Below are 14596 nucleotides of genomic sequence, written 5' to 3' on the forward strand. Positions count from 1 at the left end.
ATCGTCAAAGCCTCCGCTACTTTCCTTTATCCGTACATTGAACTAATATTTTCTTACAAAATATAATCAATCATCGTTGTCGTCGCTATATCAAATGAATCATATTTCCTTAGAATTCTCACAAATCTTCGATAAAAAAGAAAAAAGAAAAACTAAAAAATTCCCTTATTGCGTCCACGAACGATCCCCGAAGGAAGAGAGAAAAAAGGAAGAAAATTCCTTCATACGTCGACCAACGATCCATTAGCACGATCACGAAGCAATTGAAACAAGAAACGAAACGTAGAGGTTGTTTAACGTTGGCTGATAATGGAAATTAGAATCGTGGTAGGCTGGTAGAATGCGTATCGTTCGACCTCTAACCCTGCTTCGTTCTCCCTCTTTGTCTCTTCTGTCGCTTGCCAAAGATTCCCCTGTTGAAAAGTAACTGGTTTCTTGGATAGTCGAGTCACAAGCGTTTCGAGATCAAACCGGGAACGAGCGTGTGCCGCTGTTACACGTTCGCGTACGTTCGTCGTTTGCAACGACAAATCGGTGATAAGGGTGAGCCGAACGATCAACGGTCAGTCGAGGACCGATCGATTCCGGTGTTGGTGGATTCTGATGCAACGCGACGAAGACGATTTGTAACGCGGGAACCGTCGAGACAGAGGATCGTGAAAGCCATTGGTGTTGTCTTTCGAAGGAAGTTGTTGGGAAAGGAAGGACAAGATGATGGCTCAATTCACCAAGAGGCAATGGCTCACACTGATCGTCATCAGCATCGCCGATTTCGCGAACGCGATCTGTGTATCGCTACAGGCGCCGTTTTATCCGCAGGAGGTGAGTAGAAAGACCGTAGGAAATCGAGGGAATTTCTACTTTCGTTCGAGTTGAACATGCGTGAACGCAGATGTTGATCATTGTAGTTTAGTATTGTTTGTAAACAATTTGCTTGGACGCCATCTTTAAGTAAATTAAAGGCCTTCGTGGGTCAAAGTCAACCTTGTTGACCTTATTATCAGCGAACGAATTGAAAACAACTGTTCCTTCAAGTTAGTAATTAGTTTCTTCTTACAAAATGCTCTTCCTAATCTTTTTCGATTTCTATCGTTATTGTTAATTGGAAGAACAAGTAATAAAAGATCGTAGTATAGTTATTGATTGCAATTTGATATCTTGTAGAAACTCGAGTAACCTCGTAAACGCAATATAATTTCAATGATTCCTAGCGAAACGATAACACCGCGATCACGTTCGATGCTATTTGTGGAAGGAAGAATGCTATGATAAATGAAAATTATCGTTACAACGATACAGTTCAATTCGTTCAACTTGTTGACGAGCAACCTAAAACTCGATGTTTCGTCGCTATCGGATTTGTTTTATCAAACCGTGTCGACAAAAGCGGATCGGATGCTGGAAAAACACATTTGAGAAAATGTGTCGAGAAAACGCTGAAAAGATACGAACGAGGAAAAGAAATCACATACGTTGATAAGTTGTTTTGTCACGGAGAGAACGTTTTCCATAATAATCACCGCTTATCGATCTGTCTGGCTAAGGGTTAAATATCGATGCTCGAGTACGAGTTATCAATTTACGTGGTTCATTAAGAAACATAAACGCGATGCACGCGACGTTTGCTGAAAAATCTACGATAATTCTGCAAACAAGAATCACGTTGTCGAGGAACATTCAGGGGCATGGTGCAAAAAAATGAAAAATATCATCGTTCCTTGCCGAGATTTACCTCTATATATTTCGTTGTTTATGCAGAATCGTTCTACGTAGTTAATTAATCATATAAAAATAAAGAAATCCATAATCCATAATCCATAAAGAGCTACAAGGATGGTCCTTGGGAATTCGCGATCGTTTGTCCGACGGTACAAAATTCAGTGAAGAAATTATCCCGATAATACACGAAGTTTGTTCGATCCGATTGAAGCGTTTGGGGGAAATTAATCGCATCGTCAGTGACAGGCTAACATAAATCGGGACGCAATTACCAATTAATGCAGCACGCATGATCTGTCGAGTCATTAATTTAATCAGCTGTGTTTGAAAAATGCGAAGAAAGAGTCCCAGTTTTTGGCATCGATGTTTATTCGACGAATTTTTATTATGATAATATTGTTTGCGCGTTTAGGCATCGTTTAATAAAATTACAATTTTTCTTTAAATAATTTTGCGCGTACGATTCATGGAGATACAACATTTGTACATTCGTAAATTCGTACAAATTGTGCAATGTAGACGTAAAAATGTCTCGTTGTGGCGTCGTTTACGTCAGTCAGATTTGAAAGTTTATCGATACTACAATTTCTTTTTTTTTTAATATTTATAAATAAATCTGTAATTCTGCTCGAAAACAAGTAATCTTTCTTTTACAAAGACGAACGATGGCTTAAGTCTCGTAAATTATATTACATTCTTCGTATGCTTGGTAAAAAAGATTGTAAGGGAAATATGCAAAATAACAAATTGCGTGGAATATAGCGGAAGTTTCTCTTTTGCTACGCGGAAATTGTAACGTTATCTAAATTATTGAAATTGTTTTTTGAGCTCATTGATCTATTAAAATTGCATCGTCGACAGTTAAAATGTTGAAAAAAAAAAAATACTGTATTGCGTATTGTTAACATTTTGATACATCATATATTCCCGTAACTGTTAAATTTAAATGGCTACGATTCTATTCGAAAATAATATTAATTAAGAAAGATCGAAATATCACGAAGTATTCAATTTTACAAACTTAGATACAAAAGCTTCTTTTTGTGTCCAGGTATTAAATTCAAGTACTTTAATCCGAGGTTTACGCTCTAAACATATTTGGCTTAACAAAATGAGACCCTTCGATATTAAAAACAAACAAATTCCGCCAATCAAGGAAAAAGTATTAAGAAAACCCTGATGAAACTGATCACAACCATTACCAATGCTTGCGTGATGTTACTTTTTCTAAATTCTTCCACATATCTCGTCGTTTGTTGTTTATATATAATAAAATTAAAGAAAATACAAATTTTAGATGTGAAAGTTCAAGAGATACGACGCGAATTAAAATGTTGCCTTTGATAATCACTGATAACTTAAAATCCATGATTTATCTCTTAACTTGCTTGCTTCTTGGTTGAATATCATTCCAAGTATAGAACTAAATAATACAAATACAGTAATTCAACTTATAAAAAAGAATTCATTTTTGTTCTCTGTTCTCAATGATTCAAACTGAATAGCAGCAAACGTAATTTTTGAGCAAACTTTGTGTATTATCAGGATAATTTCTTCGCTGAATTTTGTATCGTCGGACAAAATTCAAAATAGAACAACAACTTCCCAGTATGTAAATTGAAATGGATCATCCAGTAAACGAATTGTGTAATGCATAAATATATCGCACTGTAATCTCAGAAATACAAAACGTAAACGATAAACGTTTAAATCTCTTTAACTATAGATGCTAATGACATTTTCCGATGATAAACTAATGTACGAACTTTTGTATCGCTGCTGATTTTCTGCTTAGAAATTTCGATTCGAACAAAGCTATCGTCTGTTCTCATTTTCTTCTTTGAAATCAATGAATCACCTTTATACGTTTATATAACGCTAATTAGAGGAAATAATTTCAAATTGGCTTAGGAAATTTCGAAGATTAAAACGTTGAATCTGATATTAAGAAATTTCACAGGATTAAAACGTAGAAATTGATTAAATTAAAATCCACGTACCCATTAAAATCTTCGTAGATGATGTAAGATAGTTTGAAGTAAACAAGTTAGTTCAAAGTAACTGTAAAAAGGATGTTCGCGATGAAACACGCGAAGCTTACGTGTAAATGATAATTCTGGAACGATAATCGGTCGTGCCACAAATGAATTAGCCATGAGTTAGACGTTGCTAATTATGGAATACTGAAATAACAGTATTTTCTCGATGATTCACATCTCAGACAGGGCGAGAGTTATCGATGACGCATACTCGTATACTAAGCATTTTATGTATGATTCTAGATTGACATTATCTAATGATGTTACGCACCAAGGAATAGAACAGAATGTTGCGTTTCCTACGAAACTATCCTAATTTGTTTTCTAATTGTATTTGTAGAAAAAAAAATTTTTTCTTTAACGAACTTTCTTTTCGGTCTTTCTTACATTTCTAACTCTTCGTTTTCACATCTTAGGAACTGATTAAATTCGTTTATCGTGTAAAATCCTACTTTCATTTTATTACTTTCGTAAATATACTTGCTTGTATGAAAATACATCGTAAACATCAGCATATCACAGTGATGTGACTTTTGGATATTTAACCAAAGATAAAGATTTACTTGTCCGCTTTTCGAGATTTCTAGTCTTGTATCGATCTCTCAACTGCTTTCCCAGTCCTCTTTTAAACGATATTTACGTACCGAAAAATGATCTTAGATTGGATGTTCCGATAACTACCATAAAAAGTAATTTATAAATATTGAAAGGAAAATAATAAATACCTTTTTAAATTAAATAATTTGTAGACTAAAAAGTTACGTTATTTATACGTGATATATATAACATATATCTTCCTGCTACGTATCTTTGTAATTATGCTATCCTCTGTAAGTAAGAATTACTTCTCTTTGTTATCTCTTGTTATTGTTAGAGTTCTATTTTAGAATACACTGCCACTCATAATGAAGGCAGATAATTCATGTTTCGATCTCTATTCCAGATTTTCAGGAAGTCTTCATTATAGTACTACACATATGTGCGCATAATCCCATTGTACGTGTGCTAAACACTTTAATTAGAATACAATTGGATGTACACAACGCAGCACGTGCAGATTCTAATTATCTCTTGCAAAGATATTAGAGAAATATGAATGGTAATTTAGATACAAGGAAGCAACTAACAACGAGCCTCGTTTTAACGACGATTAAAACATAGATACAAACGAATACAAGTCAATTCTGTCTCTAACGACGATGATGTTTCTTCGCGTGTTTATAGGAATTTTATTAAAAGAGAAAATAAAATAACGTTTTGCAAGTGCGCCGTTGCCTTAAGGATAAAGTTAAAGAATAGGGAAAAGTAAATTTATGAAATGGGTAAATAACATTGGATCGAAATAATAATTTTTGCAAGAAATTCTATATTTTTCATGAAGATTAAAAATGAAAATTACGCATCGTACGAGGACTTGAAAATTTTGAAATGGTTGAATGCCAGGGAAAGCTTCCAAGCTCCTCGAAAAATAATAAATTTTAAATTATTCTAATAAATCTCAAAGTATTATATGTATATAACATTACGTATCGTATAATATGAAATAGGAAAATATCTATTTGTAGATGTAATTTTCAATTTATAAAAGCAATATCCTTTTCACGATCTCCTGTCTACGTTTCTAAGTCAAACCAAGGATTTAACGCATCCTAATCACGTTATTTACTCCTGTAACACGAAATACATGATTCTTGTCGATCAACGAGTCTTTTCATTGTCAGAACCTGCTATCGCAACGATTAACACTCTGCAAGCGAGGATTTCACGAATGAAAGAGCAACGGAGCAACGTACACGCGTTTAAAAATTAACTTTGATCATTTTCATCGACTGATACACCGTTTCTGCGATTTATAATTTGTCTGTGGCAGACAAGACACCGTGTGATATGATTACACGCGTATAACAGATGATTATTCGTCGGAGTGGAGCACAAACATTCGACTAAAAGTCAAACGGACCAATCCAAGCGCGAATTCTCATCAGCTTTTATAACCATAGCAAAATTCTCCTCGTAAATTTCATTGAACACTGTTCCTTATCTTATTCCGATTAAATTAATAGCTACATCGTTTAGAGTACAAATTTCTTTAAGCTAATCATCCAATTTAAATATATTTATGCACTTACATATATTCTAAATTTGTTAATCTTAACTTTGAAGCATAAAGATTATATGCTTTTTCTGAATATTTTATCAAGCTATATTTAGGTAAAGATGATTTGGTCTGAGAAGATGTCAAAAAAGCGTAACACAAAATCGTGCACGTTATACATATATAATTTTGAAATGTTATATACGTATAATACTTTGAGATTTATTAGAATAATTTAAAATTTATTATTTTTCGAGGAGCTTGGAAGCTTTCCCTGGCATTCAACCATTTCAAAATTTTCAAGTCTTCGTACGATACGTAATGTTATATACATATAATACTTTGAGATTTATTAGAATAATTTAAAATTTATTATTTTTCGAGGAGCTTGGAAGCCTTTCCTGGCATTCAACCATTTCAAAATTTTCAAGTCTTCGTACGATGCGTAATTTTCATTTTCAATCTTCATGAAAAATATAGAATTTCTTGCAAAAATTATTATTTCGATCCAAGCATCAGCAACAACGAGCCTACTGTTAAGAACCCAATGGCAGAAGATTTCCTTGCTTTCTGAAATCGTTTCCTATCCACGTTCGTGATTCTCTGCTGCTGTGAAGTGTCTAAAGTTTATCGGCATTTATCATGGCCAGCGTTAATTGCAGTCGAACGCGTGATAATGCGACGAAATGCGTAGTAATAACACGGAATCGTCTAACATTTCGTATTCCTTGACGTAAAATCAAAAATTTGTATGAAAAATTGCACCCGTTTATTATACTTTGATCGATTGTAATTGATCATTTTCTTATCTGTTTATTTGCAGGCTGAGAAAAAGGGAGCATCCCCATCAGAATATGGATTGGTCTTTGGAATTTTCGAGTTCATCGTCTTTATCATCAGTCCCGTTTATGGACAATACGTGAGTAAAATAATTATTATACCATAATTTTTTATTGATCCTTGGATAATATTTATAACAGTTAATTATTATACACGAACATATATAAAAAAATCTTCATTCCATTATATTTAGAATTTTAAAATTTACTCGTCAAATATATTACTTTCTTTATTTTGAAATCTTTTTTTTTAGTTAGCAACAGAAAGTTTAGTCAAATTTTTGAGAATTTTTGAGAAATTTTACACTGATTTTATTTTTGCTATGACAAAGAGAAAGAAACCAGATATAAATATAAATTATACTTATAGTTGAAAAAGCATATTCAAAATGTATGTGTATAAGAGAGACGTTGGTTCAAAAAATTGACAAGGATTGAAAAAAAAACAATTAAGTGACCAATTCTGTTTCTTTCAAATCCTAAAGTCTTAAAGATGTAGGAAGAAACGAGACCCTAAACGACGACAGTTTCGTTTACTTAGATGTCGGAGATTGCCTACTTTTAGGCGGTCACTTTTATCAGCGCTGTTTTTCCCTTTACTCTGATGAAATACTGGGGCAATCACGTTCATGAGTCTAAATAAAGCTATTAAATTAAAATGAACGAAAGAAAGAAAGCGTCTAAAATTAATCAATCGTTTGATCTGTGCACTCAACTATAAATCCTTAAACTTTCTTCTTATTATTATTTACGGGGAAAAAAATCCCTTTTTCAATAAAAGGGTATCTTTATCGGTAAGAAAGAAGAGAATAACGCGATCAAAAGGTCTGAACGATAAAATATCGCCCGTCAGCTATCAAAACACATCCACCATAGCTACTCGTATTTCTACTCATAACAAATCTATTTTTCGCTTTGAACTATGCTTGGTTCAGTGTTGAAATCAGAGAAACGCGTAACTACTGATTTATAATTTGTTTTGACGAACAAGGAAATCAAGTTTTAGAATTCTAAATGTAGAGATATAATTTTAGACTTTTGTTATTCGTCAGGTTTTCTATTTTTACGATTTAAAAGGAAGTTAGAGGAAATGGATTTTACTTACATTACCTACATACTAGAATATTTGTCTAACTTTTTATCTATTTTCATCTACTTTTCTCCAAGTACTTCAACGTTCATTGCATTCACTGCCGTTCACGTGCTTAGTTACATCGAATCGGACCAAAACTATTGTTCAACGGCGGCATCCTGACGACAGGAACCTGCGCCATCGTCTTCGGTCTGCTGGACAAGGTGAACGGCCATTATCCCTTTATAGTCCTTTCGTTCGTGATTAGAATCGTCGAGGCTATAGGAAATGCGGCATTTCTCACTGCCAGCTTCGCCATTATCGCCAAGGAATTCCCGGATAACGTCGCTACCACCTTTGCCAGCTTGGAAACATTTTTTGGCCTGGGTCTCATTGTCGGACCAACTGTTGGCGGTGCTCTTTATCAGGTAGACCAATGAGCTTCCAAATATTTTTTGTGTCGATCTACTGTTTTTCTTGAAATCCATTAAGGGTAGTACCTCGTGAATTATTCGAAGATGTTTGATCCTTTTTACTCGGAATGGTTAAGGTTAAGACCTTGGGTTACTAGCCTTAAATAAAATCTAGCTGTTCCAACTTAAAATAGCGAGCCTTTTACGATTTACTCGGAGAAAGAAGTCGACCATACAGAACCTTTTCTATGTTAGGATGATTTTTTTGTCCTTTTAACGAATGAGTATCGTTGTAACGACTAATCGGATATCAGAATTTTCTCTTATTCAAGAAATTTAATAAATTTAATAGAATACACATGGATTATTAAATTGGATAATTAAAAATCGATATATGAATACAGGATGTGTAATCTGTTTGTCAATATTTTCAATACAGGTCGGTGGATATACGACGCCATTTGTTGTCTTAGGATCAGCCCTCTTTACGACTGCAGTTATGACCATTTTTATCCTACCGGTTCACACTAACAGCAGCGAAGCAGCTCACAGTACAATAGGTAAGGTTTTAACAATTAATTATTATAGAAGAGAAAATAGCAGAGATACAGATAAATATTGTGAATTTAAAATATCTTTACAGGCGTGACGAAGGCGTTGAGAATTCCAGGCGTATTGATCGCCACATCATCCATAATCGCGACAAGCATGAGCATAGGATTTTTACAAGCTACCCTTGAACCACATTTAAGGCAATTTAACTTGAGCCCTATCGTTCTGGGCTTAATGTTTGTCATTAACGGTGGCATTTATGCCATTACCGCTCCTGCGTGGGGTTGGCTCTGCGATAAGCATTCACATCCAAAAGTAACTATCGAAATGTTGCACTAATTAATCATTAATCACCCTACTAATGCTACTCGATCTTTGCTAATTTAAAAGTCCTTGTATTTTACGATTTTCTACATCAATTTATCTCATTCGCAATTTTCAATCATATGTGATTTAATTTCAATTTAAATTAAATTTTCAGGTGGCCACCGTAGCCGGATGCATTCTCGTGGTTGTAGGATTTTGTTTAGTAGGTCCAGCACCTTTCATACCGTGTTCGACTATGCTTTGGATGACAATTTGTGGTCTGGTAGTTCACGGCTTAGGCATGGCTGCACAACTGGTTGCCAGTTTCACGGATGCATTGAGAACATCGATGTACGTTAACATAACAAATTATTAATTCTCTATCATGTCTGTTTGCATTTAGATATATTTACAGCTATTTTTAATAATGGACATTAACCCTACATGGCTGAACTCGTTCTTGTGCATAAAGAACCACAATAAAAATTCTGCTTTTTTAGAATACACAAATTTAAAAGTGTAAACTCAAGTGCTTGTAACTTTGAAATTGGAAAGGGAATTGTGAAAAATACATTGAGATTAGTAAAAAGTGTTAGAATTAACAAATTGGTAATGAATTACGCGTATTAAGATTTGTAGTTCAAGTTTTTAACAGAAGTTTTTGATGTACGTTAACATAACAAATTATTAATTCTCTATCTTGTCTGTTTGCATTTAGATATATTTACAGCTATTTTTAATAATGGACATTAACCCTACATAGCTGAACTCGTTCTTGTGCATAAAGAACCACAATAAAAATTCTGCTTTTTTAGAATACACAAATTTAAAGATGTAAACTCAAGTGCTTGTAACTTTGAAATTGAAAAGGGAATTGTGAAAAATACATTGAGATTAGTAAAAAGCGTTAGAATTAACAAATTGGTAATGAATTACGTGTATTAAAATTTGTAGTTCAAGTTTTTAACAGAAGTTTTTGATGTACGTTAACATAACAAATTATTAATTCTCTATCTTGTCTGTTTGCATTTAGATATATTTACAGCTATTTTTAATAACGAACATTAACCCTATATAGCTGAACTCTTTCTTGTACATAAAGAACCACAATTAAAATTTAGAATGAATTTCAAAATACACAAATTTAAAAATGTAAACTCAAGTGCTTGTAACTTTGAAATTGAAAAGGGAGTTGTGAAAAATACATTGAGATTAGTAAAAAGTGTTAGAATTAACAAATTGGTAATGAATTACGTGTATTAAAATTTGTAGTTCAAGTTTTTAACAGAAGTTTTTGAACAGAAATTATAACTACTTGATTGTGGTTTGATTATTGGAAATGATGTTTGTAATGTTTAGACAATACGGATTTTCAAATAATCTGGAGACCTATGGCCTGATCAGTGGACTATGGACCAGCACGTTTGCTCTTGGAGCATTTATTGGTCCAAGCGTAGCAGGAATTTTACTGGACAATATTGGATTTCGAAATGCTACTATGTTCATCGTGTTTCTTCACATGCTTGTGGTAAGATATCATTTCTCTAATGGCAACGATTAAATTTAAACCCTTCCTCTCTAGTAATAAAAATTAAATTTAAAACTTTCCTCCTCCCCCTAGTAACAAAAATTAATTTTGGAGCTTCTTAATTATTCGATAACGATCTCTCATAGCTGAATTTTAATATCGATATTTGAGATCCTTGTGAAAAGAGTTCCAAAGTGATCAAAATAATCGCACCAATCAAATTCCCATCAAATTCAACGCTTAACGACACGTTCCAAGAAATTCTATAGACACCCGACTGTTATACACTCGGATCTTCATTACGATGTTGCGAACACAGAGCAGACTTCTGAGAAATAGGTCCCAGATGAAAAAGATAAAAATTGCGCGGCCTTGCCGGCCGGAATTACACTCTAAAAGGAGGAATGTGAATGAAAGTCGTAGAAAACGATTTCACTAGGTAGAATGATTTAGAACGACGCATCGTTTGAAAGAGTGTGCGTGTCTCTTCCCAAAGCCAACACATCTTAACGATTTAAAGGCCAATTCCATTCTTTTGAAAAATAAAAATATACGTATCTTAATACATCGTGCATATCTTAATTAACAATCGTAATCCTTACAGATTAAACATACAATTATATTCTGGAATATTCTTAACGTGTTCTCACTGTCTTACTCAAAATGTTTCTTCTTTACATTCGAAGGCAGAGATCACAGGTTTTATTTACCTATCGTAAAAGATGGTCGCGATTGAAGGAAGGATAGAAAACACTGCCTTGCAACGATCTTCAGATCGATTTTAAATAAAAATTCACGGGTTATCTTTCAGGGCGTGATGGCGGCTGTGTTCTTGAGCGTTTGCACACAAAGACATAAACCATACACAGAGATCAGCACGACGGAAGACTTAAGGATACCGTTGACGGACAGCGAGCGTTCGCGGAGCGGAAGTCATCGTCATGTTCGCGGTCAGGGCGTGCCGATCGATAGGCCCAGCGGCATGAACTCCCTGATCGTGTGCAACAGTTATTCGAACAGAGCCGGTGCTTGGTCCCGAGCATCGTACAGCGGCCGTTATTCCCATAGTTATGGTTCTATCGAGACGAAAAGGTATCTAGAGTTGACTACGTGATGGCTGCAGCCATTCAATGACACACGGACAGGAAAATCTCGGACAGGGTCGTGCCCGGCAGTATTGTCATGCTTCGTGAGTCTAACTCAACGTTTGGGAAAGCCTCTTCGGTCGTATTTACGAGGGTCGAAAGATTTATAACGGAATACGTTTTGATTCTCTCGTTTAGTAACAGATAGTAACTAATGAATAAAAATGATTAAAAAGAAACGCAAGGTTATCGATGCCGAGGAACAAAATTATTGAAAAATGCTTAAATTGAAATAATTTTAATAATCGAAATAATTTTATACATTACCAGTCGAAACTTTGAAACTGATACGAGTTTTATTATTTTAGAAAACTTTTTGATAAAAAATTGTACGCGGTAGAAATGGGTTCACGTGTGAAATATAATTCTTATTTATTTAACTTGTGTTTACATGATAAATACATTGAATAGAATTAATTTGCTTAGCAGAAACTTTTAACTATTCTTATGCGGGTGAAATTGCCTTACGAATTCATCTAACTCGATTATTGAGTAACCTAAAAGAATTTATCGTCACAAGGAAAGTGTCAAAAACATTTTTATCGAACGATCGAATTTAGGATGTGTCGTTTCTTTATGAGGAAGTAAAGAAAACACGCTTCTGCCTTCCGTCACTCATCTCCAATCGAAGAAATGGCAGATTTGAAGGGATACGAGGATTACTAAAGACACAGAGTTATGCCTCAGACGTCTCAAACAGTATTCTCAGGATGCAGATGCAGGACACATTTCTACGCTTGAAGTGTCAAGTGTGATCGATCGAGAACAGCTATTTTTAACGAAACGGAAAATTTTGAAAAGAAGTGAAATCACTTATATTTCACTGATAAATAAAGCAATAGATTAGAAGATAATTATTTTCCTAACAAAGAATTTAATTTTTATCGTCGTTGATGAACTTTTACTCGCAGTTAATAAGAGGCACGACCCTAAAACGGAAATCTCATGTACAAACAAAATCTTTTTGATGAAGAACATGTTAATATCGACGAAAGTTTGTTCCTATCGAATTTTCATTGCATTAAAACCACCAAAGACAAATTACGAAAGGATTGTACTTACATACACTCGCGCATAATTTTAATTGTTATCGCCATTAATGTACTACGTCGATGATATCTTTTCGGTTATGTTAGATATCATAGAATAATTATATTTCAACGTATCTTTAATAAAAACAACATTTTTATTTAATATTCTGTGTATCGCTGTCATTGATGAATCTTCTACTTAACATAAAACGTTAAGTTTCATAAAAAGTAGCCGTTCACGCAACTCGAGTCGTGACTTACATCCAACATAGATTTTCACTCTCGATCGCGAGTAACGCGTCGCGTTTTCTACATACCCTTAAAATTCCAAGGCATTTGCGCATTCGCGACACACCCACGCACGTATGTGAATTCTTTTGGAACAATAGCGATCCTGGTCTGACGCCGCTTGCGCGACGCTGCGTGCACGTGCATGTGCAACGACACCCATGGAAATCGATAGTTTCTCTGTCGATGATTCACCTCACCAGCACTGGTCATCCAGAGTTCCAAGTAAAACTAGTTCCCTGTTCTCATCTTATTTTACTTTTACAACTAAATTGAAAACTTACTACAACATATAGATAAGGCTTTATAAAACGATATTGTTACATTAAACAGCGTTCCTTGCTATCGAATATATTTATAGAAGTCAAACTATTTTGTATTTCATTCTATTGAATGATATTTTTATATTGAATAATAACTTTATAGACGGACGTTTCTTTTAGTCAGGTTTTTAGCCAGTTCTACATTTTTAAACCACTTACGTAATGATGTTACCTCGCTCAATGACTATCAACCTTTGATAGAAAATTTGAAAGAGAGACAGTTTTTTGGCGTGGCATCCACCAATTGCCAGACAGGTGGGAAAAATGTATAGCTAGCGATGGGCAATATTTCGGATAAAATATTTTTAATCATTTTCATACAACAAACGTGTATTTTCTTATATAAAAATTCCGGTTTCATATTTACATACCTGGTATGGTATACAGATTTTTTTTTATTTGGTAGAATTTTTTTCTTTATTATAATTCTCATTGAGAATTATAAGTAAATTATTCTGGCGTGGTACTATAACTTGGATAACAAGTGTTTATAGTATGTTTGTTCTAGTTCAATCTAATGCTTAAATCTAAGGGCTAATGTCTTTTCAGTCTGCGGATCTGATCCGTCGTGTCAAGTAATTGGGTAACTGATGGGTTTTAGTGGTTGTTAACTCCTTTATTATATCTGTTACTGAATCTGGATATTTCTTCTTTAACTATGGGTATCTTAATGGTATACAAATGATTACGATTAAATCGACACGACGAAAAGGAAAGTAATGTTTCTACCTAATAATAGAAATTTTCCCAAAAATGCCCAAGACTAATTTTCTTCTTCTAATCTAATCGCGAAAACGTCACTTTGACAGGTTTGATAGCTTTGTTTTAAGAGTAAGTATCGACAAGATACGTACAATTCTTGATCAACAGTAATTTTATCCAACGTTCAAAGTCTACTGTACTGGATCCACTCTGGTATTATCGAAGCGTGTGCACCGGTAGTTTCTGATTTAAGACGACAGCGAACGCGTCGCGTCCCGCTACTTCCGGTTCGACGTCCGATAACCCGATCGTAAATTTCGCCAGCGAGTCACCCCCGCGCGAATTCGCAGCTCGTAAAGCAACACGTACGCGCTTATAATCGTGACTGTATTCCCTCTTACGTATTCCACTCGGTTCTGTTTTGTTCTCTTCTATTCGCCGGTGTGCATCGACTCGCCCGGAAATTACTCTGTTCTCCGTGTGACGCGGCGTTTCTCCCGAGGCACGTGCGAATTTATCCCGCCATTAAATACTGCAGACGCTC

The 14596-nt window shown here is 34.6% G+C and overlaps 1 protein-coding gene across 1 annotated transcript; it reads left to right on the forward strand.

Annotated features, from left to right (window-relative positions):
• The first annotated feature begins 36 nt into the window (after positions 1–36).
• On the forward strand, positions 37–12301 carry LOC132906483 (MFS-type transporter SLC18B1-like). Its single transcript, XM_060958714.1, has 8 exons — positions 37–822; positions 6677–6772; positions 7902–8192; positions 8617–8737; positions 8821–9044; positions 9211–9386; positions 10395–10563; positions 11375–12301. The coding sequence occupies exons 1-8, from the start codon at positions 712–714 to the stop codon at positions 11675–11677; spliced, it is 1491 nt and encodes a 496-aa protein (XP_060814697.1). The 5' UTR covers positions 37–711; the 3' UTR covers positions 11678–12301.
• Positions 12302–14596: the final 2295 nt, after the last annotated feature.

This window comes from Bombus pascuorum, chromosome 4 (genome assembly GCF_905332965.1).
Source record: "Bombus pascuorum chromosome 4, iyBomPasc1.1, whole genome shotgun sequence".
In the NCBI taxonomy this organism is placed as follows: domain Eukaryota; kingdom Metazoa; phylum Arthropoda; class Insecta; order Hymenoptera; family Apidae; genus Bombus; species Bombus pascuorum.

Coding starts and splice junctions, on each gene's coding strand:
- LOC132906483 (XM_060958714.1), top strand. CDS start 712: ATGATGGCTCAATTCACCAAGAGGCAATGGCTCACACTGATCGTCATC. Junction 8,193..8,616: donor TTGGCGGTGCTCTTTATCAG/GTAGACCAATGA, acceptor TTTTCAATACAG/GTCGGTGGATATACGACGCC. Junction 8,738..8,820: donor AGCAGCTCACAGTACAATAG/GTAAGGTTTTAA, acceptor ATATCTTTACAG/GCGTGACGAAGGCGTTGAGA.